Source organism: Acartia tonsa, chromosome 10 (assembly GCF_053477335.1).
Source record: "Acartia tonsa isolate MP-2025a chromosome 10, ASM5347733v1, whole genome shotgun sequence".
NCBI lineage: Eukaryota > Metazoa > Arthropoda > Copepoda > Calanoida > Acartiidae > Acartia > Acartia tonsa.
The window spans coordinates 302,501-328,636 of record NC_137269.1 but is presented as its reverse complement, the minus strand read 5'-3'; the positions used below and the strand labels follow the sequence as shown (position 1 = coordinate 328,636).

Here is a 26,136-nt window from a genome sequence, read left to right as displayed (position 1 = left end):
ATAGAGCTAAAAAATGAATAAATAAATAGATAATTAGATAGATGGATAAACAGGTGGATGGCTGTATATATAAAATAGTAAGATTTATATGTGATAAATAAACAAATTGTTACAAGAAATAGAAAAACTTTAAAATAGATAAATAGATAGATAGATGAAGAGATATAGATATATAGACTAAAAGATTTAAAGACTAATACTAATAATATGTATTATTCAAAATTGATTCCATTTCTGCAAACTGTAATCTAAAATAAATAGACAAATATAATAAATAAATAGTTAACTTGATAAATGGATAGATGTACAGAATTTTAGGTATCAATGTAATAGATAAAGTCTCAAAAGAAGTTGTATCAACTTTTTTGCTTTTTATTTAAGATAGCTAGCCGGTTCTTTCAGTAAGTAGTAGATGTAAAATTTTTCATAGAGTTCAGATATGCAATCGGTTTTTTGTAGACCTCTTATTTTTTAAGTAATTTAAGTTTTTTAAAAAAATAATTAAGTCGGTTTTAAGGTACTAAAACGCAACAAAATAAAAGAAGAAAATAGCCAGTATGAACAAAAATAGTAAGATCTTTAATTTGACACCTTACTTTTAAAATTCTGTTGAGTAATTGTTGAAAAAATCTATTTTTTTAACCTCGGTTTAATCAAAACATTAAACCTAAATATTTTCTCATACAGACATAAAAAATATGGGTTCATATATACCATTAGAATGAGAAAAATAATATGAATGCATTCTAAGCAAAATTGAAAAAGTTTAAAAAAATTGTAATAAAAAATAGAAAAAATAAAAAGTTTATTTTAAGAATTGTAACTACTAAATTAGCCAATCACAAATCGCAAAAATTGACGAATCGGGAAGCTTAACCTATAAAATTAACCTATGGAATTGCCAGAAAAAAAAGGAGAACGTTCATACAATATATACAATAGATACTACAATAAATATAGTGATATTAAAGAACATGTAAAGAATGAAAAATTATGAACAAATATGCATCAGTCTGTTTATAAACTTCAAAACAATGCAGTTAAAAATACATTATTGTTTCTTGTGTTTAAAAAATATCTGCTACATTGCATTGTCTTTTGTTTAGGTTTTGTTCAGGTTTGGTTCAAGCTAACCCTTTAAAGCCGAAAATTATGATTCTTAAAATATACTTATTTTTTTTATTATAGTTTTATAAAACTTTTTCAATTTTGCTTAGAATAGATTCGTAATGTTTTTCTGATTCTAAATGTATATATGAACCCATGTTTTTTATGTCTGTTTGAGAAAATATTTAGGTCTAAAGTTTTTATTAAACCGAGGTTAAAAAAATAGATTTTTTCAACAATTACTCAACAGAATTTTAAAAGTAAGGTGTCAAATTAAAGATCTTACTATTTTTGTTCATACTGGCCATTTTCTTCTTTTATTTTGTTGCGTTTTAGTACCTTAAAACCGACTTAATTATTTTTTTAAAAAACTTAAATTACTTAAAAAATAAGAGGTCTACAAAAAAAACCGATTGCATATCTGAATTCTATGAAAAATTTTACATCTACTACTTACTGAAAGAACCGGCTAGCTATCTTAAATAAAAAGCAAAAAAGTTGATACAACTTCTTTGTTGAAAACAAAAAAAAGTAAGTTTAATTAGAAAGGGATAGTTCTAAGAAAAACATCTGAGGAATAAAATCCAGTGTTTTCTGTTTTTTTTTATGTTTAATAAAAATAACTACAAGTTAGATGATATTATAATGTTTAACTTTCAACTTTTTAATGTCAAAAAATGTGATTTTATATCAAATAAGTTTTAATTAAAGATTTTTATTTTTATATTCTATTTGAAAACTATTCTATGTATTATTCTACCCTTTCTTTGAATCAAAATTTGACTACATATTAAAAGTTACTTTTGAATATATTTTTGAATAATCTATAGAAAAATATAATATAAAAAAAAGAAAAAGATTTAATATTGCTTAAATATAAAGTTAAATTTCATGGAATTTCCCCTTTGTCTATGTTTGCTTTTCATTTACTTTGAAGTCCTTCCCTAAATTTGTACTACTAGTGTTTCTTTCTCTAATTTTACATTTTACAGTTTATTAAATACTTTAGGTTTTAGATTATTTCAAATTATGCTGGTCACCAATAGATAGATATATACTAGACAGATAGATGGATAGAGAAAGCCTAAAGTGTTATGTGTGACGTCAAAAAAATACGTCTAAAAAGAAAGGATGAGAGGAGAAGTGGGAAAGGAAACCCCCCAAAAAGAGATGGGTTATTTTGACGTCACACATGACACTTTAAGCTTTCTCGATGGATAGGTAGAAAGAAAGAGAGAAAAATATGTAAAGATATAGATATACATAATTTTTTTATTCCATATGGACCATATACCTCTAGTAGGGTGGGTGGTAGGACAGTTAATCTATAATTAGAAAGATCTCACTACTAGGGAGTATAGATAGATAGATATACCTCTAGTAGGGTGGGTGGTAGGACAGTTAATCTATTGTTAGATAGGTCTAACTCCTGAAGGCTTCTCTCTAATCCTCTAGTGAGATCCACAAATGCATTTCAATTTTAAACAAATTAGGTCTGGTGTCTTTTCAAATCAGCTATTTTTGCTATTTATTAATGTTCATATAGGTCTCTAGATTAAAGTATAAGAATAGAGGGGCATGAGCTATATGTAACTCTCCCCTTAGGGCAGGAACTTTGTCACAATTTGATATTGTATCTTTGAAATCAGATTCTGTAATATAACCACAGCCGATTCCCTAAAAAAAAAAGCAAGTTGCGAGCAGAAAATGGGTAATTGTGTGGATCTATACTTTTAAATATTTGAAAGCAAAAAAATAATTATTTTGCTAATTTGAATTTTACTGTAATGAATATAGACCAAATTAGGTAACAGTTTGATCAACAATAAGTGCAAAAATTTCAACTAATAGATATATAAGAATAGAGTCACACTTCTTTTAATGATACTAATGTAGTAAACTATCAAGTTTATTTTATGTCTTTTTATTAGTTAGTCATTACAATGTGTGTTAATTGGCAACTCTTTTTGTAGTATTATATTTGTTAATTCATTTTATGTTATTTTGTGTTTTAACATAATATTAATCAACGACTATTTTACCAAAGGATTTAAGGTAAACATCATTGATGATAAAGCTAGGCAACTAAAGGATTGTACCACCCAATTAAGTTCTTAAAGTTTTAGAGCAATGATTGAGATATAGCATTTAAAATCTTTGGTTACAAGTATAAATCATAGTCCAATATACTTTTCTTACTTGAAAATATTATTATTCTGCCTCTATTCTATAACTTTATTATTCCACCCAGTTTTACAGAATTTCAAGGTTCAACCATATCCATCAATTAACACAGGATTGCAGAGGGAAATTGGGCTGTTCATTACACTAGTCCCCAAAGTTTCATAATAACATTTTGGCTTTACAACTTTGGGGATTTTCATTGAATTTTGATTGGTTTGTTCAATAAATTGAGTTTTTAAACGTTTTGACCACTCATTGTCTGATTCCTTTAGATTCATGGATACAAGAATAGATCAATTATCAAGTATCTTAATTATACTATTTTTATTGTAATTTTAAATTACTAGTAGCTTCGCCCTTACGGGTGCAGGGGAGATTGTTTTTTTTGCATTTTAAGATAAGGAAAATAATTTAAGGGGGTGGATGGGAATTTATTCAGAGGGATTAGTATCTATATTTCCTAAAGATTGTAGCCCAATAAGAACAGTGGTTACTGAGATCTTAAGCGTCAGACAGACAGAAAGACATTCTAATACTTTACTATGTAGCTTCTCATAGGTTTATAGAAGATTCTATTACTAATTTTGGGGAGGAAATCGTCCTTAGGAAACATTTTAATACTAAAATTAAAAATGGGAAGGGGTCACCTTCCCCAACCTCCCTCACTTCCCCTCCAGTGCCCCTAGAGGCCCCTCGGGGGCGTAGCCGCTGGTAATTTATATTCAAATGAACATGTTTGAAAAATAAGTAGATGAAAGTTAAAACTAGAGGCATCAACTTTAGTTTCAAAGTTACACCACACTATGAAACACACACACACACAAATACTCACACACACATACACACACTCACACACATACACACACTAACACACACACACACACACTCATATACACTGTTAACTATTTCTTCCAAGTTATAGGCTTATCAATTCAAAAATCCATCTACAATCCTAACTCCTATTAGTGGTGGAAGTCTAAAAAAGACAAGTGTATCTTTTTTCTTTAAACTAATAATTTTAATCTACGGAAGGGAAAATTTTATATATTTTATTCGGGATGTATATCAATTTATCATCCATTATCTTATCACTTAAGGTATCTGACTTTAGGTAAAGATTTTAACATATTTTTCCACTTGATATAACTGTAAACTTTTGTAGTTATTAAGACCACTGTGAATTAGATATTATATACATGTTAAGTAACAAATTAACTTTGATTAACAAATTTTCAGGTTTAAAGTTGAAGGTTAATGTGTAATTCATCATTCTAGTTTAAATGCAGGGATCTAAAGGGAGTAAGACAATGACCGATAAATTGATGGACATCCCCAATGATAATGCATAAAAATACCACTTGGATTACATTTAATGGTTGAACCGTTTGAACACACATCTTTATGATTCTATGAACCAACCAATCTAAATACAATAAAAGTCCCCAAAGTTGTTAAGCCAATGAATAAGAAAACTTTGCCACTAATAGAGTACTCTATTGGTGTATTAGTTTGGACACTGCTAATTTGTACAACCAAATCAAAATTCAATAAGGTTCCAGGACAAACGCAGGAGTCCCAATCGTCGGAGAGGAAAAACGCAGGCGTGTTAAAATATTAATTTTATGAAATATTTCTATACAGATTAGGTTAGGTTAAGATATGAATGAACAAATAAACCCCCCGAAGAGGTTAGGCATTTAAAAAACCTATAAGATGGTCTAAAATAGGTTAGGTTCGGTTAAGTGTCCACTCCGACGTTTGGGACTCCTGCATTTAAAAAACCTATAAGATGGTCTAAAATAGGTTAGGTTCGTTTAAGTGTCAACTCCGACGTTTGGGACTCCTGCGTTTGTCGTAAGACCTTCAATAAGATTTCCTAAAGTTTTAAGTCGTCAAATGAGATAACGTGGTTATAAAACTTTGGATACCAGTATATTTTAGACTTCCTGCTAAAAACAGTCAATAAACAAGAAAATTTACTTATCTTTACTTACTAAAACAGATTAACGTGTAGTCAATAATGAATTATAGAGTAGCTACGCTCCTATAAAAGATCTGAAATGTATAAATTTAAGGTTATAATAGTTATTTATGGCATCGTATTATAGACAGCTTTCCGCGGAAAGTAAAATGAATGTGATTAATTCCAGATATTTTGGCCCCAAGTTTCAGATTCATAGGCTTACAAACCAGTTTATAAATTTATGATTTTTATATTATTCTTCGTGAAAATTTGTCTATCATACTATTCAATACATGATTTTTCAGTGTGTGACTCGAAACCAGTTCTCATCCAGCGGATATTAATCGGATTGGAAGCCATGCTAGTAGAATATGTATAAGAAATCATAAATTGAAAGTGAGATGATAATAAATTGTTTCACTTTCCTGTCTGACATTATCAGGGAACTCAAGGATAAGACAATCCACGATAAATTAATTAAATCGAGTAATTTTGCTTTTCTAGCTTACAATTTGAAAGGAAAGTAAGGGAAGTAATTTTCTCGTATTCATTCGAATCTGGTGGATAGGAACCGGTTCTCATCCATACGAAAAAACCATGTCTAGCATCTTATTATAAACCGCTTTCTACGAATATAAAAATGTACAATCATAAGATTAAAACCAGTTTTTTTAGCCCGTGCCTTCGGCACCGCGGGGCTAAAAAAACTGGTTTTAATCTTATAATTGTACATTCTATATCCACGGAAAGCGGTTTATAATACGATGAAAGAAATAACTATTATTATTTTGCTATTTCCTTGCCCTCTCTGTGTAATACACATTATAAAGTCAGAAATTTCTAGGGTAAATGTTTGTTTTGGTAAGTCTAGGTAGGCTGGGGTAAGCTTTGTTTTTTGAAGAAATATGACTAAAAGAAAAAAACTAAGAAAAATAAAAGAAAGCTAAATTAAATAGATAGATAGAGATATAAAGAATCAGACCGATAGATAGAGCGAGAGAGAAGGGATGAGAGAAGTATTGCACATACAGTCGAAATTCGAGTATATATCATAACTTTGATTTACATTTAGAGATTTTAGGGGATAAATCAATGTATATTTTTAATGATAATCAACAAAATTGCACCCAGTGTAGATCAAAATCAATGGTTGCACCGTTTTAACATTACTAGTTTAAAACAACAAATAAAGATTGTTTTGGTTTGACGACGAAGTAGAGAGTAAATTGGGCACCATTTTAATTTATATTCTATTGTTCCTTCCTTGTTCCTAAATATATTTATAAGCCTATTTTGTTTCTTCTTTTACACTATTTTCCAAATAATTTAAATCAAGCAAGTTGTAGAGCTGTCCTAAATATTGCGCATCTAGTTGAAATACGCGTATAAATCTTGACTCTGCCTAACTATACATTTACAAGATTACAAACCATTTACACAATAAACTTTAGTTTCTGTTGTTCTTCTTTCTATAATCATCGTATTATAGACAGCTTTCCACAAATATTAATATAAAAGATTCTAAGTTTAAAACTAGTTTTGTGATCCCCGATGGGAGACGGCCTGGTCAAACAAAACTGGTATTAATTATAAAATTTTTATTTTAATGTTTGTGGAAAATTATTTGTAACACGATGCATGACTATCTTTTCAGTATGGCTGAGAACCGGTTCTAATTCATTGGATATGAATGGGTTTCGAAGCCATGCTGAAGAAGCTTTTATATATTTATAAACGGTCCGTTACAGATGCCACTGAACGTCAATTGAGGCATGTTATAATTGTCCTACTCATGAAAACTTTTAATGGTAATTCCTGTAACTTAGGTACACTAACTCCATGTGTAAAAAATACATTACCAGAAAGTTTTAACATAATGAAATCTTGAAACTGGAATGTTGATTTTTAGGACAATAAGGCTAAATGATATAAGCAAAGCATCTCTAAAATAAAAAAATGATATTTTTTTCTTTTTTTTTCATTACAAAATCAAGTAATATAAATATCAATGAAAGATTAGCAAAACTATTTTTTATCAAACCAAGACAAACATACAGAAATTCGAGTAATTGCCGAGTTGCTTTTCTACTAAAAAGTTGATACATGAGAATGCAGGGACTAGAGTTGGCTCGATATAATTATCTCCCTATTGGCTAGTTTTCTATATGCATATCTATTTCTCAATAAATCTATTTTCCTCACCCGGCATTACTATCTAAAAGAAAGTAAATATTTAATAATTTAAATGATTTTAAAAAGATTTTTTAAATTATATTTTTTTCTTTACATTACCATCACCAAAGGGTTAATAATGATGATTGCAATTTTAGTTTAATATTTGAACACACAAAATTTCGCCACAATCGAATTCTTTTAAAACAGAGTTTTCTTAAATTTATTATATTATAAGTTAAAATTTTCTTTTTTATTATTAGAAATTAAATACATCAATATAAGGTAAATAGCAACATGAAATTAAAAAAAGGAATTTATTTTTAATAAAGTAAAATAATGGGTCTTATCGTTCTGGGCAATGAGAGTTTATTATGGATTATTGGAGCACTATGAGTTTTAAACAAATATTCTTTGGAAAATTTGAGCTCGTTTATAGACATTTATTTCCTATATAGATCTAACATGGATCTTGAAGCAATTAAGCAGGCCGTTTTGTACATGTAAAAAATTGGAAGATTTCATTAAATAAAAGTTATCGCAAATATACTTAGTAAATAAGAAATTCGATTGTAAGTTGATGTACATCCCTAATGAAGATAAACTAAATTACCCTTTTTGTATATTAAGGGTTTTTTGTTGTTGAAACATTTGGACGTTACTAGAATCAACTAACCAATCAAAATTTAAGAGAGGTACCCAAAGTTTTGAGTCAACGAATAAGACAACTAGAATATGAAACTTTGGGTACCAGTATAACTCCCTCTCTGCGGTGGATGACTTTAAACAAATGAAAATATGTTGAAGGAAAAGTAGGGTTGGGCCGGATATCCGGTCTGGCCGGTTATCCGGTTGGATATCCAGTCATTTTCAATATCCGGCCGGATACCGGATGTTAAAATTATCCGGTTACATGATATCCGGCTGATTTTTACGCCGGATATCCGGTTATCCGGCCGGATATCCAGTAAATTGCCGGATATCGAACGTTGATCAGATATCCGGCCAGAACCGGATATCCGGCATTAGAAATCAGCCGGATATCCGGCCAAAAAAGTATCCGGCCCAACCCTAAGGAAAAGTTTTGTCTGCTACTCATAGCATATTCTCTTTTATTTTAGGTAACCAGGAATAGGATAATGGATAGGCAAAATTACTTTTTTGATTAACAAAAGTTATTGGAGGAAAAGTTTTAAGAATGTGACTTAGTTCCAACCAATCATAATCCAACATTTCCCCCCATTAATTTTCTACTTATCCAATGGGAGGATAAGTTTATAAATTTGGTTGACAAAATCACTTTAAGTTCATTAGATCTAGATTATGAACATTAATTAAATAGCCATTGTCCTCTCCCCCCCTGGTATTATTCTCAACAATGTGGAATAAGGAGGGTAGAAGGCAGGGCTCGGCAGCCCGGATGAGGCCTTGAAGTTAAACCAATTTGAATGCTTTTTAAAAAGAGGGAGTGCCATATTTGAGTCAGGTTTAGACTTTTAGCTCATTTTAAAAAAAATGTTAAACGTTGATTTCTCTAAGGCTTACAGACGGTTAACGTTCGGGTGCCGAGTCCTGATAGAATTCAGAGAAATAAAAATTAATGTTAAAATAGCAGTAAGATTCTCCAGCCGAAAGATTTATTGTGAATAGGCAGCAGTTATGGACTGGCTGGCTATTACAAATCTACAAGGCAGCTGAACCAACCTCTGCTGTAGTGGACGGCTGCTGATACTATCTGTGTGCGAATATCGAACCCTAGTTATAAGTTTGTAGTTTTGGTTATTACATAGAATGCATAGATTTCACAAAACTTTTCCGGAAATATTACCCCAAACACCAGTGAAGCATAAATACTGCCCCTCCCCCTACTTTAGATTATAAAAAAGACTATATGCTTGAAGGGGTAATGAAAGGCTTAAAATAATCCTAGAAATAAAATAGCCTAAAACCATCCCAAGTTATACGTGAAGATTCCCTATCAAGGTTAACTTAATCAGTTCAGTAGATGTTAAAATCTTATGCTTCAGATAAAAGAACCTTACTACTTTATATCATAGGTTAATTTGGGAGTCTTTTTTATATCGCTTGTTAAAAGCAGAATAGCTAAGATTACTGTTTTAATACAGTTATGTGATACTTGGTTAAGAAATATAAGGAATGGAGCAGCCCTGCAGGGCTAGAGTACCGAAGGGCTATTTCTCATTAAATGGACTAGGCTTAAAGAATGGAAATATTTATACTTTGTCTTTATTGGACCCGTAAATCATATGGAGAAAAAATATTTTCTCCTTTGACTACAAAAAAAAATAATATGGCTGGTTTACTAAAGATTTTTGGGGATATACCAATTTTCCTTGTTGTGACAATTATACAGAAGGAGGGGAATTTCAATAAAAGTTTAAATTCAATTATCAACATAACGTTCGTTTGTCCGTCCGACTTTTTTTTTGCTCTCTACAGTTAAGAATTTGTTATTATAGTGATAAATGTTTGCAAAAATATATGAATAAATAGATATAAATTATTATGTGTCACAGATTTAGGAGTGCCCTCACTTACTCTTAAACCATGTAACTGTTAGATGAACTGAAAATTGATAATTTCATAATTTCCAAAGTTGTACAGCAGATAACCCAAATATTGCAAAACCTATTTTCAGCTACTCCGGTCAAAGGGAAAAGCTATATATTATGTTTAAAGGGACTGTGAACGTAAATTTTTCTCATCTTAATATCAAATATTAACATTATCTCATTCATAATATCTCACAGATAGAGCAAAACGCGCTTTTGTTTGCTTAAAAAACGGCTTTTTCCGACGATTTTTATAAGGTACGGGGAAAGGAAGAAATTTTCCGTATTATATAAAATGTGCATTAAATTGCTTTTTTCTCCCATTATAGCTAAAATTAAACTTTTTCACATAGTTCTAGATTTTTCCTGACAGTTAAGCTGACTTTTAACATAACATTTGCTTTAATCCAATGTATAGTTACTTAGAAATTGATAAAATAAGCAATATTTTTTTATTGAAAACCAAATACAATAACAAAGCCAGAAACAGGTTTTTTATTAGTATCCAATTAACTTTAAATGGCCCATCTCTCGCCCACCTTTAATTACAAATTTGTAAATAATAAAGACGCAATATTTCTTTATAAACAGTCTGATAAAAGTGTAAACTAATTCTCCAAAGTGGGTTATTTATTGTTCAACACAATAAAAAAGGATATTATTATTTTATATAACCTATGAGATTCAACCCTTTGTAGACAGTAAGGTATTTTTTTGTCAATAATACGAATTTAAAATATGTCTTTATTACCTAATTACTACGTTATAAAAAAACGAATTGGCAATTTTATAGCATAAAATAAATCCTTAACAGTAAGTAAATTGTTTCAACTATATATGACAAGTTAAATATCCCTACAAACATTATAAGAAACAAAAACGTTCAGATTTTCCCTGTTTTTTCCTTTTTCCCTCTCAAAATACCATAAAATCAAGGCATTATTTCTGGATATTTTTGTGAATAGGACATTTTTGGTTGATCACTGTAGTGAAATGTGCTTAGTAAATGTTAAGATTTGATAATCAGATGAGAAATTTTTACGTTCACACTCCCTTTAAACGATTTATACATTATAAATTTCAATTTAGCAAATTTAGATTTTTTTTGGAAGTTTGAAGCTTTTTTAGCTAGTAGCAAATATTGAGATAGGATGAGGAAATCATGTACAAAAACGGCATCTCAAATTCAGCTAACCATCTGTTATCCTATTTTATAAAAATAATTGAATGTCTTTCTTCAACTTAAGATCTCGCCAATTGTTGGGCTGATATTGTTCTCCTTTACAAAAAAGCATGTTATAGGTCCAGGGAAATGACAAATAGTTTTTTAAAAATATTTAATAATCTAACAATTTTCTGATTCTGTTGTACTATGAGTTGTTTGTGAGGAATTTAATGCACATTCATATATATAAATACAGGGAAGGAGAGGACATTGGACTGTAAATTTAAAGGTACCCAAAGTTTTATAAACATTTTTTTCATTTGCATAAAAAGTTTGGGTGCCTTTTGTCAAATCTTGATTGGTAGGTGAAAACTAACAACGTACTCAATATTATTCATAATAATCAATACAAGAGGTAATTTTGATTATCATCATTGGGACGTACATGAATTTATCGTCCGTTGTCTTATCCCTTATGGTTCCTGAAATATATATGATCCTTACGCTCTAGTGTTAGAGTACATTAGTGGCAAGTAAAAATTACACAATGCGCTTATTGATCAATAAAGTTGTAAGCATCACGTTTCCTCTTGAAACAAATCACAATTTTATTTAAGTATGGGTGTATGCATGTTTTGTAAGATCTCGTAAACGGCTAATAATTAAACGTAAGTGTTAATTTTCGGACCGTCGAAAGAAACATAAACAGTTATTGGAAAAAAGTCATATTTTGATCATTAATTAGCTAAATTTGTAGAAACAATATTGGCAAAGCAAGATTTATTAAGCAATATAGGTTCAACAAATATTAATTCAGACACAATAATACGTTAAACTAAAAAAAGAAACTAGATTTTTGGATTATGTAGTATCCGATAAAACATTCTTTTTTTCTATAATTCAAATATTGCCGCTTACTTATTAAACCAATATATTCACCAACAAAAATTGCACTTTCGTCAAAAAGTTATGAACACCAATGATATGGTCAGATTATCTCTTTATTCAACTTTTGATAAACCATGAGTCTATCGTGGTAAGAGTAACCCCCCGAAGATCATTAATCTCGCCACCTACTTACCTCTACCCACCAACAATGGATTTATTACTACTTGGATCTTACACCAGATTATCATGTACTCTGATAAAGTAGCTGGCTAAAATAACAATCAAACCCATCGAGCCCCTTACCCTATCCCCTAACCTTCTACTGGATGATCGATCTGACCAATAAGTATATCCTGTCCATGTTATCAACCTAAATTGACGAAAGTTTTGCCCTGCTATAATATCCACGTGTACTATATATCCATTCCACCACCGTGTGTGTAGGATAACAAACAAAATATATTTCATAAAACTGATTTATTTTACGATTCTTAAAAAAATATTCAGATTTTCTATATTTGAGAAAGGTACATTCGTTGGACTGTTTGTAAAAAAAGTAAACTATTATACGGAATTATAAATTTTTCTTTGATTTTTCTTGGCAAAGTAGAGGTTCCCTCACCCTAATTAACCTTTTCTGTACCTGTAGGATCAAAGCTATTCGCAAGGGAGAACCAAATCAGCTAAGCGGTTATCAAGATCCTACGCAACAAACAGACAAACGGACATCTTGTTAGTGTTATAGAACTAAACGAATTAGATGTTTGTTGGTGTGCATTTATGTTTCCTGAAAGCTCCTGGAAGGATGGATCCAATGTCACAATTACTCAGCTCCAGGTGCAGGATCTCTGTTCCTCTGAAAGATTAAACAAGGACCATTACGTTCAATAGCAGCAAAAATGTTTGAAATATAAAGCTGGACATTAGGGGTATAACATAAGATTGAGAAAGAAAAATAAAAAGGCAGACGATGATAGAAAGAAAATAGTTAAGTGCCAGAAAAGAAAAGAGAAATAAAAAAAAAAACAAGGATGACATCCATAAGTAGCGAGGCACAAAAAATCATGGAATAAAAAAAACTGGTTTAAAGAGGAAATGCTTATTGGTTTACAGAAAAATCTTGATTTCCGATTTCTCCTCATGGCGTTATGGACGGACTGACGGACATACAAAGTCAATTATAGAGTTCTTTGTTAGGAATAAAATAAGAATGAGGGAATGAGAGAGAAAAATATATGAAGAGAAAATTGATGGAAAAAAGGAAAAGAAAGGAAACCAAGTAAAAAGTGGAATGAAAAGGAGAGAGATAAAAAGACAAATAACGTAAAGTATAAAAGTAAGTAAAAAAAGAATATAGTATAAATAAAGAAAAAGAGAAATAATAAAATAAATGTATACTTACAGAAGGCAAATAAAAAAAGGGAAAGCAAATCCCTAATGCCAACAATCTACCAAAGAAGAAGGTTAAAGGAAGCCTGCAGGAAATACACCGCTCTAACTGCTAAAAGACTGCTACTGAGGGCTGGAAAAAGTTAAAAGATTCTCAACTCCCTAAAAAGTCATTTTAGGATGCCTTAGCTTTATGGTTATTGAATCTGGAGGCTTTAATTTATGAGTATTGGGTTTACTTGTGGCAGCCAGAACGGTGTTTTTCCTGCAGGCTTCCTTTAATTTGTCATCCATTATCCTAACTTATAATAACTCACCTAAATGCTTCATTTTCAATCATGCTAATCTTATTCCCACTCAAACTTGTAAAATTCAACCATTTGAAGTTTCTAAACAAAAAAAATAACGGTAAAGTTCAATATTATTGAAGATATATAAATTCAGCTTAAAAGAAATGCAATACAATTTCAATTACTCTAATGCTATATGCGAAAACTAAAATTTCTTATATAGCATTAAGAGTTATTTATTTTTTCGTCTATTTAACTGTTCTTGGTATTTTATTAATACTTTTTGAGCTTCGCTACTCAAGAGATGGAGTCACCCTTGTTTGTCATATAGTTTCCATATCTTACACTTTGATAATTAAAGTAAGATAATACTGTAAACAAGTGTTTTCCAAGTGCTAATATTTAAGATTCAATATAATTTGAATTTTAAATTCTAAATCATAAAAATCTCATCAACTTTTTTTATCGTATAAGAATTTATTTTTTGTTTTTATTTAAAAATTAATTTAATTTTACAGAGCTGGATCTTTAAATCATTTTAGTGGTGAGCCAGAACGGGGTGAGCCGAATTTCAGCCAATCACAGCGCGGCATTTCATAAAATGCTGTGCTCTCATTGGTGGAAAGTTGGCTCACCCAGATCTGGCTCACCACAAAAATAATTTAAAGATCCAGCTCAGGTTTTTATATTGATGAATTGCATTTTACTGTTTTATCTAATCTTTACTAGATTAAAAAACAAAACCATATAAGATGAAAATAAAAAGTAAAGTGTAATGATTTGCAAAGACATACAAACATTCTCTTTTTATAGAGCTGTCCTTTTTCTAATTGTGTACTTATTTATTATATTTTTTGTCAAAAACTTTTTAGCTGACTTTGTATTAATACTTACAATTTATAGCATTTAATATAATCATGTATTTTTCGTAAATTTGTATTAAAATATAAATGTGCTTATTATATTCTGCTTGTATGTTAACGGACTTTAACATTTTGAATCATATATATCTAGAAGTAGCTGGAAAAAGTGTCTCAAAAACAGCCATGTGACGTCATAAAAATGAGTGGTTCAACATCTCTTTTTAGGGGTTTTCTTTCCCGCTTCTCCTCTTATCTCCTTCATTCTTATGACGTCTTATGGCTGATTTTTTAGACACTTTCTCCCGCTACATCTAGGAAATCTAAGCTATAGTACAAGCAAAAATTATAAGTGATTTCTAAAAACTTAAAATATCTTTACTTTTCTTCTTTTTCTATGAACTATTGTTTGATTATTATTGTTGTGATTCTTGTAAACAAAAATATCCTTGTTAAACAATATACTAAAGAGATTTGTGGCTGCGCCCCTAATCTTACCTAAACGTTGTTCTGCCCAGAGATCCAATTTGATTATCTCGTAGTAGCAATCTGTCTAACTTTAGGGTACCCTAAAAACAAATATCTATAATACAAAGTAGTACGATGTATGTCTGTCTGTCTGAAGCTTAAGATCTTAGTAACCACTAAACCGATTGGGCTCTACTCTTCAGGGAATATACCGGGATGGTTTTAAGCTATTTTCTTGGGGGGTGAGACAACCCCAACCCAAAAAAAATGAAAAATACCCCACCCCCAAAAAAATTTCCTTTTTCTTTTAAAATCTAATTAATTCAAAAATAGGTTGATTGAACCTCTTGGGGCACAGCCCCTAGAGGCTAGGGGCGAAGACGCTAGTATAATATACAGGAACTTATTTAAGATGACACTAAACTACTTTCTCTCTATTTAAATCAAATTATTGATGAACAAGGTTGAACATTGCCAAATTTAGTCGACTAATCAAATACCCAAAGTTTATAAAAAAAAAGAATGAAAACTTGAAAGAATGAATTGAAAACTCACTAATCATCTAAATTTTTTTTTATATTTTGTATTACAAATATATGCACAGATATGTACATTCTTTAGATGCCAAAAATAAACTTAATTGATTACATTTTAAGATGAGAAGATTTTTTAGCAAAAATTGGAAGATTTTTCAAAGAAGTCCTTTGATAGATATTTGGAAGATAAATAGATAAACAAATAAATGGCTAGATAGATAAATTTGATTTACTTGAGGCTGCGCCCCTTAAATCTAGAGGCTCTGTATAGGTTGGGAAATATGGCCTAAAACTATCCTCAGACCCAAATCTATAAGTATTTAAAATATTTATCGAAATCTTAAGCTACAGACAAAAAAAAGAAACATAGAAACATAAAATAGAAACATGGGACTTCTAGGATACTTTTTGTCGCTTCGGGTTCTAGACCTCTCCACGCACTTTGAAACATACAACGTACGTCTTATAATTTAGTCCCCATTCGCACGATGGACATCCAACACTTTGATTGCATGACCTTTGTCTAAAAGTCATAAATGATAGATGAATGGATAGATATGGATATACCTGGAAAAATAACGCTGGAATATCCATAATTCTATTGCTACTCAAATCTAAATTAAATAAAAAATATATTAACTAATTTGTTAATAGTTATTTCTCGCATCGCATTATAAACAGCTTTCTACTGATATAAAATGTACAATTTTAAGATTAAAACCGTTTTTTAGCCCCGAGATACAGAAGGTACATTGTTATATTTGTAGAAAACTGGATATAATACGATGCTAGACATAATTTTTTCGTATCGATGATATCCGGATATTCATCGGTTTAGAGAAAATACGAAGCAGTGGAAAAACTCCCTCCCTCCCCCCCCCCCCCGAAAAAAACCAGTTTTTTTTAATAAATTAAATACAAGGGCGAGGTTAATTTTTTCATAACCTCTGAGGGGGGACCTAACCCTGCGGTGTCTATAACGGCACTAACTCTGTGGGGCTACTCAGTACCCAATAATAATCTAACCTGATTTAAAGAAAAAAACAAACAATAGAACCCTGCCCCCATTTTTTAAAATTTGCTTAAAATCTTCACAAGAATGTGCTTAAAATATTATTTGCCTAAAGAAAAGGTTTTGACATAAAATATAAATTACCTAATGTTTTTAGTGTTTTGATGTCCTTTATGGCAGCAAATGGTATAGCTGATAATAAATTATCTAAAATAAAAAAAATATTGTATGATTATTATACATTGATGATGATCAAAATTATTGGTTAAAAAATTTGGACACTGTTAGTTTGAACAAACTAATCAAAATAAATTAGAACAATAATAGCTTAAAACCTTCAAGATTAATTGGGTAAAAAATAAAAATATGATTTAATGACATTACCTGCTAAAATGAGGTTGCTTAGCTCTGGTGTTCCTTCGGCAAAGGCCATTGAATGAATATTTATAATCTGATTCCTATTTCAATTACAAAAATATATGTTTCCATTTAACAAATCATATCATTGCATTGTATATAAAAGTAACCGGATGTCTTTCTGTCTGTCTAACCGCTAAACCGCTAAACCTTTACAGCGAAGCTTTTCATTCTGGGAAGGTTTGTAACTATTTTGGGTCAGAGTACGACAAATATCTAAGGAGAAATAGCCCTTTTCTAGGGGGGGGGGGTTGTTTTAAAAAAATATATTTAAAAGGAAATGGGTTTGACTCCCCACCCCTAAAGGTCTTTTGGATCGCAGCTACTAGTGAATAAATAAAATAAAGCCAAGCAATGCACTGATAAGCTGAAATATTAAAAATTTTTAAGTACCTTTAGTGTATTTTATTTAAAAACTAGTGCATAGTCTCGGTATTTGAGGTGTATGTTAGGCACCAAACGACAACAGGCTACAACCATTTTAGAAAAAACTTTAATACAGTAAACAAAGAATAATTAGAGTTTTATATTGTAACAACGTGTTTTTACTTTTTATTTATTCTAACTTATTGTTCATGATTTCGCAATCTTTAAACAATAGAAAATGATTTTCATATAGTCTATGAAGGTTACAGGGTCTTGTAAGACAACAGAAGAACGGACATACCCAAGTTAAAAAGTAGTTGCACAAATGAAAATATATTCGTCCCTGCTAAGATCCAATGTCAGGAGATGGATAAAGTTATTGAAGATCCCTTCTGGCACTAAAATAAATAGATAAATGGATATATAGTTAGACATACTTATATGTAGAAAGAAAGATAGATAGATTGCATGATGGATGGGTAGATGAATAGATTGCGAATGTATTGACGGATGAATGGATGGATGGATGGATGGATGGATGGATGGATGGATAGATGGATGGATGGATGGATGGATGGATGGATGGATGGATGGATGGATGGATGGATGGATGGATGGATGGATGGATGGATGGATGGATGGATGGATGGATGGATGGATGGATGGATGGATGGATGGATGGATGGATGGATGGATGGATGGATGAATGGATGGATGGATGGATGGATGGATGGATGGATGGATGGATGGATGAATGGATGGATGGATTGATGGATGGATGGATGGATGGATGGATGGATGGATGGATGGATGGATGGATGGATGGATGGATGGATGGATGGATGGATGGATGGATGGATGGATGGATGGATGAATGGATGGATAGATGGATAGATGGATGGATGGATGGATGGATGGATACATGGATGGATGGATGGATAGATGGATACATGGATGGATGGATGGATGGATGGATGGATGGATGAATGGATGAATTGTGTGAATAGATGGATGGATGGATGAGTAAATGGATGAATGGATGGATGAGTAAATGGATGGATAAATAAATGGGTAAATGGATGGATGGATAAATTGATGAATGAATAAATAGGTAGATGAATAAATGGATAGATAAACTGATAAAAATATTTGTAATACCTGAATTCAATGAATTTCCAGCCAAGCTCAGAGTTTCCAGTGTTTGGGGCAGGTTTTTCATCTGCTCTGAGGTTAGCTCCATTATTTGGTTATCTACAATAGATAGCAGATAGGTAATAGATAGAAAAATCATGTTGCTAGATAGAAAGTATCCATTTACATAGCTGTTTGTTAGCTCCATTATTAATAGAAAGCAGATAGATAGAAGATAGAAAAAGAATGTATGAAGTGTTGATGAACGTAGTTTTTTCTCTATCTAATGCCCTTCTACTCTATAACTGGATTTGGATTTAATATAGTTCAATATTTTTTCTTACAGTTTGTGAGATAAACTTCTCAACTATCCTATATTACATTCGAACATTTTGTTTTGTGTTTTATTTTTGTGCTTCGCTACTTATAGTTGTTATAATCCTGGTTTGTTCCAACTCTTATATCCAATTCTTAGTTTTTATTTGTTTTCTGTAGACAGACACAAATTTTATGTTCTTTTCTTACATACTTGAAAAGAAAAGTATAGAAAATCATATAAAAAATAAGGCACTCCTAAACAACGAATAGTACAAAGATGGTAGTTATATTTTTGAAAAGTAGAGCTTATTGCATTTCTTGCAATAGGTAGGAAGGCATTTTTGAATACCCTTTAGTTTGAAATAAATCATTACTTTTAAATCTCTCAATAGTTAACCAATGAAAAAAATTACATTTTAAAGTTTAAAATCGGTAGGATTGACTATTCATTTTCCTTAATCATATGCGTTCCTTTATAGACAGGAATTGTATAATTGAGTAAAAATTAAATTTTCCTTATAATTTGACTTTTATCTTGAGTCAAATTTTACAAGTATGAATGGAGTACAGGTAAATTTATTTGCTGATATCCTTTTCATTCCTGTGTTATATACAGGTAGTAAGAAAGAAGTAAATACAGAATATTGCCAATTATAACAAGAAGAACGTAGAATACTATATACATGAAAGTTTACGTAACTTTTTCCTGCTTTTTGCAATATTTTTTTTCGCGAAATATTATATTTCCATAAGTATCGCAGAAAGAATTTAAATTAATTTAATCTAAATACAATTTTAATTAAAAAGAGGCCTCTAGGGGCAGAGCTTGTGACAGGTATAGAATGACAAACATGACAGACAAGCGAACATACCCTGTAGTTGTAAAATAGCTTCGCTCCTATCAAAATATGTTTTTGTGCCAAAAAATATAAACATTTAGGGGTTTTGAGATAGGTAAATAGAAGTTGAAAATTAATCTAAATCTAATATTTTCAATATACAAATAGGAATCACAAAAGGTTTCAGACTATGAATATTCAGGGATCTAAAGGGATAAGACAATAGCCGATAAATTGTGTACATCCCCAATTATGTGTACTCATTATAAAGATTACAATTATTGGTTGAAACGTTAGGACATTCAGCTTAATGAACTAACCTATCAAAATGTAATAAAAGTCATCAAACTTGATAAGCCAACTAAAAATTTAAAGTTATAATAAAACTTTTTTTGAGAGGGGGGAGGGGGGGCTAGTGTAATAAACAGTCCAGTGTCCCATCCCTCCCTGATTAAATATTACAGCTACTTTTCATAATCATAACTTCAAGTTTGAAATAGAAAAGGCGATTTTAACATGCCAATTTTTTACGTAAATAAATGCTAACCTGATAGATCTAACAAGTTTAATCTCTGTAGTTTTGAAAAACTCGCTGATGGAATAGCCTAAAACAAACATTTTTAACTTTTTAACAACATTTTTGTATTATATTGTTTATTATCCTATTCATCTTATTTTTGTAATAATGATACTTAGGACAAGAAGTTACAATATCTCAAGGGAATCATCTATAAAATCAAGTCCTAAAATTTACAAGTATGTCCCAAAACAATATTCTGTATTTTTACAATTTTATTTGTTTTCTACTGATTAAGTTCTCACACTGCACTGTGTTAATATTTATGAACATCGCATCTTTGTCTAATCTAGAATTGTCCTAACGTCTAATTTCAAAGCTCCGATTTTATGTCTGTTGTCATCCTTGTTTGTTTGTTATATTTTGGTCAAAGTTAAAGTGTGAAAAATCACTATAGTAGAAATAAATTTGAAGAAAGTTTGAAAGTGGACTGTCACTTGTTTCTGGAAGCTTTTCGTTTTCCAGGAAAGAAAGCTGAAAGTTTCCTATACAAGAGGCTGCGCCCCAAGATGCCTCTGGGGTCACTTCAGGTGAAGGAGTGGGAGGGGGGCCCGGGGGGGGGGGGAGTTGTAGTCGAACCTTTCACTTTAAGTTTTAAAAAATTAAGCACATTTTTTTTCATTGGCATGGCCACCCAATGGCTAATTATATTGACATGTAAAAGATAGAAAGATAAAAATATACCGTAAATTCAAAAATCAAAAGTTTCAAAGATTTTTACAAAAAGAATTAGAGGATTTTTCATGATTTAAATTACAAATATTTTTAGATGATGTATATATATATACCTGAAAAAAGTTTCTAGCCAGAACAAGCTCCCATACTGTTCTCTCTAAACCACTAAAATAAAACAAAAATATCTATAATACAAAGTAGAACGATGTCTGTCTGTCCGTCTGTCTGTCCCTTAAGATCTCGGTAACCACTGAACCGATCGGATTCTACTCTTCAGGGTATATACCTATTGGTCCTGTGGTGGTTTTAAACTATTTTCTTGGGGGTTGGGACACCCCCAACCCCCAAAAAACAAAAATTTTTTTTATCACCTCTAGGGGCGAAGCCGCTAGTATTTATATAAAGCTGTTAAAATCATTAAACAGTAAATTAATAACGACTGAAGATAAAGCTTCCTTTTCCCCTTCTTTTGGAGGGTAGGGATGTCCTTTCTCTTGAATAGAATAGCTTAAATCCACCAAAGGATCAGTAACTATTTCCTGAAGAGTAGAGCCACATTTGTTCAGCGGTTATCAAGTTCTTAAGCTTGAGGCAGACAGACTGACGGAGAGACATACATTGTTCCACTTTGTATTATAGAAATGCCTGTAGAATCTAGGGTTTGGCCGGTTATCCGGTAATTTGCCAGATATCGAACGTTGGCCAGATATCCGGCCGGAACCGGATATCCGGCATTATAAATTAGCCGGATATCCGTTATCCGGCCAAAAAAGTATCCGGCCCAACCCTAGTAGAAACACAGTTCACGACGGGAAATATTACATATGGAGTATTGAACAACTTTACATCAAAATATCATTTCCAATTTTCCAACTACAATAAAGAAAGAAATTGCAAGGGTGTGCGTTCTATTCCGCAGATGAAATTTGATGCATTACAAAGCATTAAAAAGGATCAAGATTTTATACTAAATAGTAAGCGAAACATTCGCAAAAATATTATTTATGAATAAAGAAAATATATTCCATTATAGTATCGGAATCAGCTGGATTAGAACTGGTTCTCAGCCATAATGAAAAATCATGTATCGCAGACAACTTCAACAAATATTAAAATAATAATCATAAAATTAAGAGCAGATTTTTTAGACCGGTACTTCGTCTCCTCGGGACTAACAAAACTGGGTTATCATTTTAATATCCGCGCTAAGTTGTATATAATAAAATTCAATGTATAACTATTCTATAGCAAAATTTGTACACAAAAAATAGAAGGGTATTTATTAGTTATTTTTTTATTCTTACATTCCCGACGGACTAACATTTCAGAGAGGGAGGGGACTTTTTGCTGTTTATCACACTAGTCCCCAAAATTTTATAATAACTTTTCTAATTCGTTGGCTCAATAACTTTGAGGCTTGAGTGTTGATTTGTTGGTTTGTTAAGTTAGAGTCCAATAGTTTCAACCACTTGCTGTTATCTACAGAAGGGGTAATTTTGTGTATTATCATTGGAGATCTACATCAATTTATTGACCGTTGTCTTATCCCTTTAGATCCCTGATAACGTTTACATTAAGTTGCTGCGCTACTAAAGTAAGAGTTTCTTAAGGACTTGTTTCATATTTTAAATTTAGTTAACTGGATAATTCATATTTACCCCGGGGGCTCTTCTTACCTCTTTCCAGGGCTCGGCACCCAGGCGTAAGCCACCTGCGAGCCTCAGGGAAATCAACCTTATAACAATCTTAAAAATCAGCTGGAAGTCTAAACCTTGCCGCAATTTGGCAAATCATCTTACAAAAAGATTAAAAACATCCAAACTGATTAAATTAGGGGCTTAGACGCAGCTGCCGAGCCCTCACTTTATCGCCCTTTTATATCTACCCAGCTCATACCAATAACGAAATTAATTCGGGAAAAAATCACGAAACCTATACGTGTTTTTCAGCTGTCGTTGGGGGGCAACACATCGTAAAATTGACGACCTCTCCATTTGCCCCCAAAATATTATTTTAGATTTAATTCCCTTGTTGGTTATACCTTATTCCTGATATCTACCCTACATTTCCATTCTTCTATTCTTCTTTGGGGAAGGAGGGCACATTGGGCTGTAGATTAAACTTAGATCGCAATCTTTAGACAGACAAACAGAATTCATTATACTTTCTATTGTATTTATATTGTAAAAATAATTTTTATAGATGCATTTTTACTTCAGAATAGAAGTCTTTTATTAACCCTTTACAGTCGGGCCCCTTGCCGCACCTTAATCGGTCGGGGGGGGGGGGGGGGGGCGTTCAACGCCCCCCCTTATTATATCAGTTCCTATTAGAGCTAGAGGGCTAAATTTTTTTGTGCAAGTCCCCTGTTTGATAATGAATTTCCGACCTTTTATAAGTCTAAGTCAATTTTCGCTTCCTTCACCCTTTTATTTAACAACCTTTGTTTTTAGGTCTCTTTTTACTTAAAAATTTCAAACGGCTGTAATTTTCTTATTTTTGAAGCTAGAAGAAAATTTTTTTTCCAGAAAATGTTTAACTTTATGTAAATTTTACATTAGAAATATCAAAATATAAATTTCAGCGGCCGCAGCTGTACTTGGCAGCTGCCAGCCGCCGCAGTCGGCGGTCGGCGGGAAAACGGCGGCGGATCTTCATGAAATTTTAATAAGTTATGTAGACATGTAAGAAAAGCTTAAGTTTAAAATTTGACGTCTCTAAGTCAAAAATTGCGGCCACAGGAGCCTTTTAAAGATTTCTGGAGACCTGGAGGATCAGGACCTGCAGGATCATACCTGGAACCTGAAAGTGACTTGAACACCTGTATTTCATATAAGGATGTACTACTAGAGGGTTTTTTAGTATTTTGGTATGATAAAATGCTTTGTTTTAGTCAAAAAAATATTTTTGCTCTTTACCTTGATGACCCTGCCAGGTTTGCTGGCATCCTGTGCCCGCCAGGATGGAGATATTCAAAAAATTCCAACTCTCAGTTATGTGTCATACCCATACTTAAAAAGTCAAGCAGTTTGGGCTCTTTATCTTTCACACACAGAAAATGAGATAGAAAAAACCCGACCGTTAAGGGTTAAACATTTTGTGTATGTGTATGATAACAGAGGCGTGCACAAGTTAGGCTTAAATAGGAGGAAGGTGCACCGTGCAGCCCTATTATTTTCTATTCAAAGGTATCATAGTTCAAAACATAGGATTTTTAACTCTTTTATCAATAAAGTTTATTGTTTTTTAAAATTATTAAAGGACAGTTATTGATTTTAAACAAACTAACCAATCTATGCATATTTTATATGTTCTAGGTAGCTGATTTATTGGCAATGCCTGATTTTCTTTTCTAAAGATTTAATATCAACTTTACAGATATTGTTTTGAAATTGTTCTTTTCTAGTACTGTATAACCTTTTACTGTTTACTTTAGTTCAACTGAAAATGTTAGTAATTTGTTATTGATGCACTACTTATAGTTATTAAACTCTTTGGAGCCGTGTGGGGGGGGGGGGGATTTTCACACCCCCATACAAAATATCTGTGCACATCCCACTCTGTCTGATTTATGTAAAGTATTCCGAAAATCAAATATCTAAATTGTCGGCTCATTTTTTATCAACAATAAAATAGACCACGGAATAGAAAATATATTCTAAAAACAAATCTACAGGAATATAAAAATAAGTGATACCTATCCGTCTGTTCGTATGGCCTATTGGATTAGTAAGTCTTATGAGAGGGAGGGGGAATTTCAACATCCCTCCCTCGCTGTCCTAGTTTGCAATTGGCTGCTAATGTTCCCTTAAAATACACACCCATGGATAGATTTATGACTTTGGATGTATTGAAATCGTCCATTCCATATATTCAGATATATAGGAGGAGATATATTTCAAGTAGGGTTGGGCCGGATATCTGGCCAACGTTCGATATCCGGCAATTTACCGGATATCTGGCCAGATAACTGGATATCCGGCGTAAAGAATCAGCCGGAAATCATGTGACCGGATAGTTTTAATATTCGGTATCCAGCCGGATATTGAAAATGGCTGGATATCCGGCCGGATAACCGGCCAGACCGGATATCCGGCCCAACCCTAATTTCAAGCTACTTTTATATCAAAATCAGGGATTTCAGGGGATAAGATAATGAACGATAAATTGCTGCACATAACCAATAACGAAAATCAATTGTTAGAATTATTTGTGAAAATGCTTGGAACGACACATCAAGCTACTTCCTATTATAAAGAAGCAAAATTACCCATAATTACCCAAATAATTGATATGTCATGATTTGGAAGTTGCATGTAGAGGCAAATAACAATATCTCCATGCAATCTAACCCCTTTACCCAATCCCCTCCCCTTATACTGAATGAACAAACTGACCAATAAATGAGTTCCATATGAAAACAGTAAAAGTGTCTAACTATGACGTCAGAAAAAATTAACAATTAACCAATGAGAGGCCGCTATATATTTTACCATTGTGAATACTGGCTTCTCATTGGTTAATTGTTAATTTTTTCTGACGTCATAGTCAGACACTTTTACTGTTTTCTTCCATATTTGCAACCTAATTGATGAGTGACTTTCTCCTATCAAGATATCCATATAAATCATATATCCATTACCTAAAAACATTATTAGGCAGTGAGGTGAGACCATTGTCAGATATTTCCAAACTCCAACAACCTAGGAAAAAAACATCCATCAGAGGCTAAACTCATAAATATTAAAGAAAGACAGAAAAATTAAGTTATTAGAAACTTTTTGTCTCCACAGCAAAATTTAGCCGTCTAGCTCTAATAACAGTCGAGAAAATCATATTGCCTATATAAAAATGTCTTTTAAAGTAACTTCGACAGACAAACGGACAATGTTTATCCTTTCATAGCTAAGAACTGCGAAGTAGCGCAACTAACAAGGATGCCTAATTTCAATATAGGGGATACAATATAATAACAAGGACGAATTGAGGTCATCAATAACAGTCTAACAATAGCGCAGCCATAATTAAATTCTTACCCATAAATCTGAATTGGTCAGCGGGAATTGCTCTCAAAGAGTTCCCCGATAATCTTAGAGCTGATACTCTTGTCTCCTGGATAGATAGATAGATAGATAGATAGATAGATAGATAGATAGATAGATAAATAGATAGATAGACAGATAAATAGATAGATAGATATATAAAT

At 31.8% G+C, this 26,136-nt stretch overlaps 2 protein-coding genes across 2 annotated transcripts in view; one reads left to right on the top strand and one right to left on the bottom strand.

Moving 5' to 3' along the window:
- RpL6 (ribosomal protein L6) overlaps positions 1-26,136 on the top strand; it is a 208,346-nt gene that overhangs the window by 103,795 nt on the left and 78,415 nt on the right. The window lies entirely within an intron of this gene.
- Positions 1-26,136, bottom strand: part of LOC145330363 (chaoptin-like) — a 59,066-nt gene that overhangs the window by 22,946 nt on the left and 9,984 nt on the right. The window contains exons 5-17 of the mRNA XM_080175000.1: positions 25,967-26,042; positions 25,573-25,633; positions 21,044-21,095; positions 20,226-20,283; positions 18,549-18,641; positions 17,736-17,788; positions 16,992-17,067; positions 16,752-16,814; positions 16,163-16,209; positions 15,090-15,160; positions 13,759-13,830; positions 12,839-12,908; positions 2,483-2,557 (exon numbers count right to left, since the gene is read on the bottom strand). Coding sequence (XP_080031126.1) covers positions 2,483-2,557; positions 12,839-12,908; positions 13,759-13,830; positions 15,090-15,160; positions 16,163-16,209; positions 16,752-16,814; positions 16,992-17,067; positions 17,736-17,788; positions 18,549-18,641; positions 20,226-20,283; positions 21,044-21,095; positions 25,573-25,633; positions 25,967-26,042 — 867 coding nt within the window. The remainder of the gene's footprint in view (positions 1-2,482; positions 2,558-12,838; positions 12,909-13,758; positions 13,831-15,089; positions 15,161-16,162; positions 16,210-16,751; positions 16,815-16,991; positions 17,068-17,735; positions 17,789-18,548; positions 18,642-20,225; positions 20,284-21,043; positions 21,096-25,572; positions 25,634-25,966; positions 26,043-26,136) is intronic.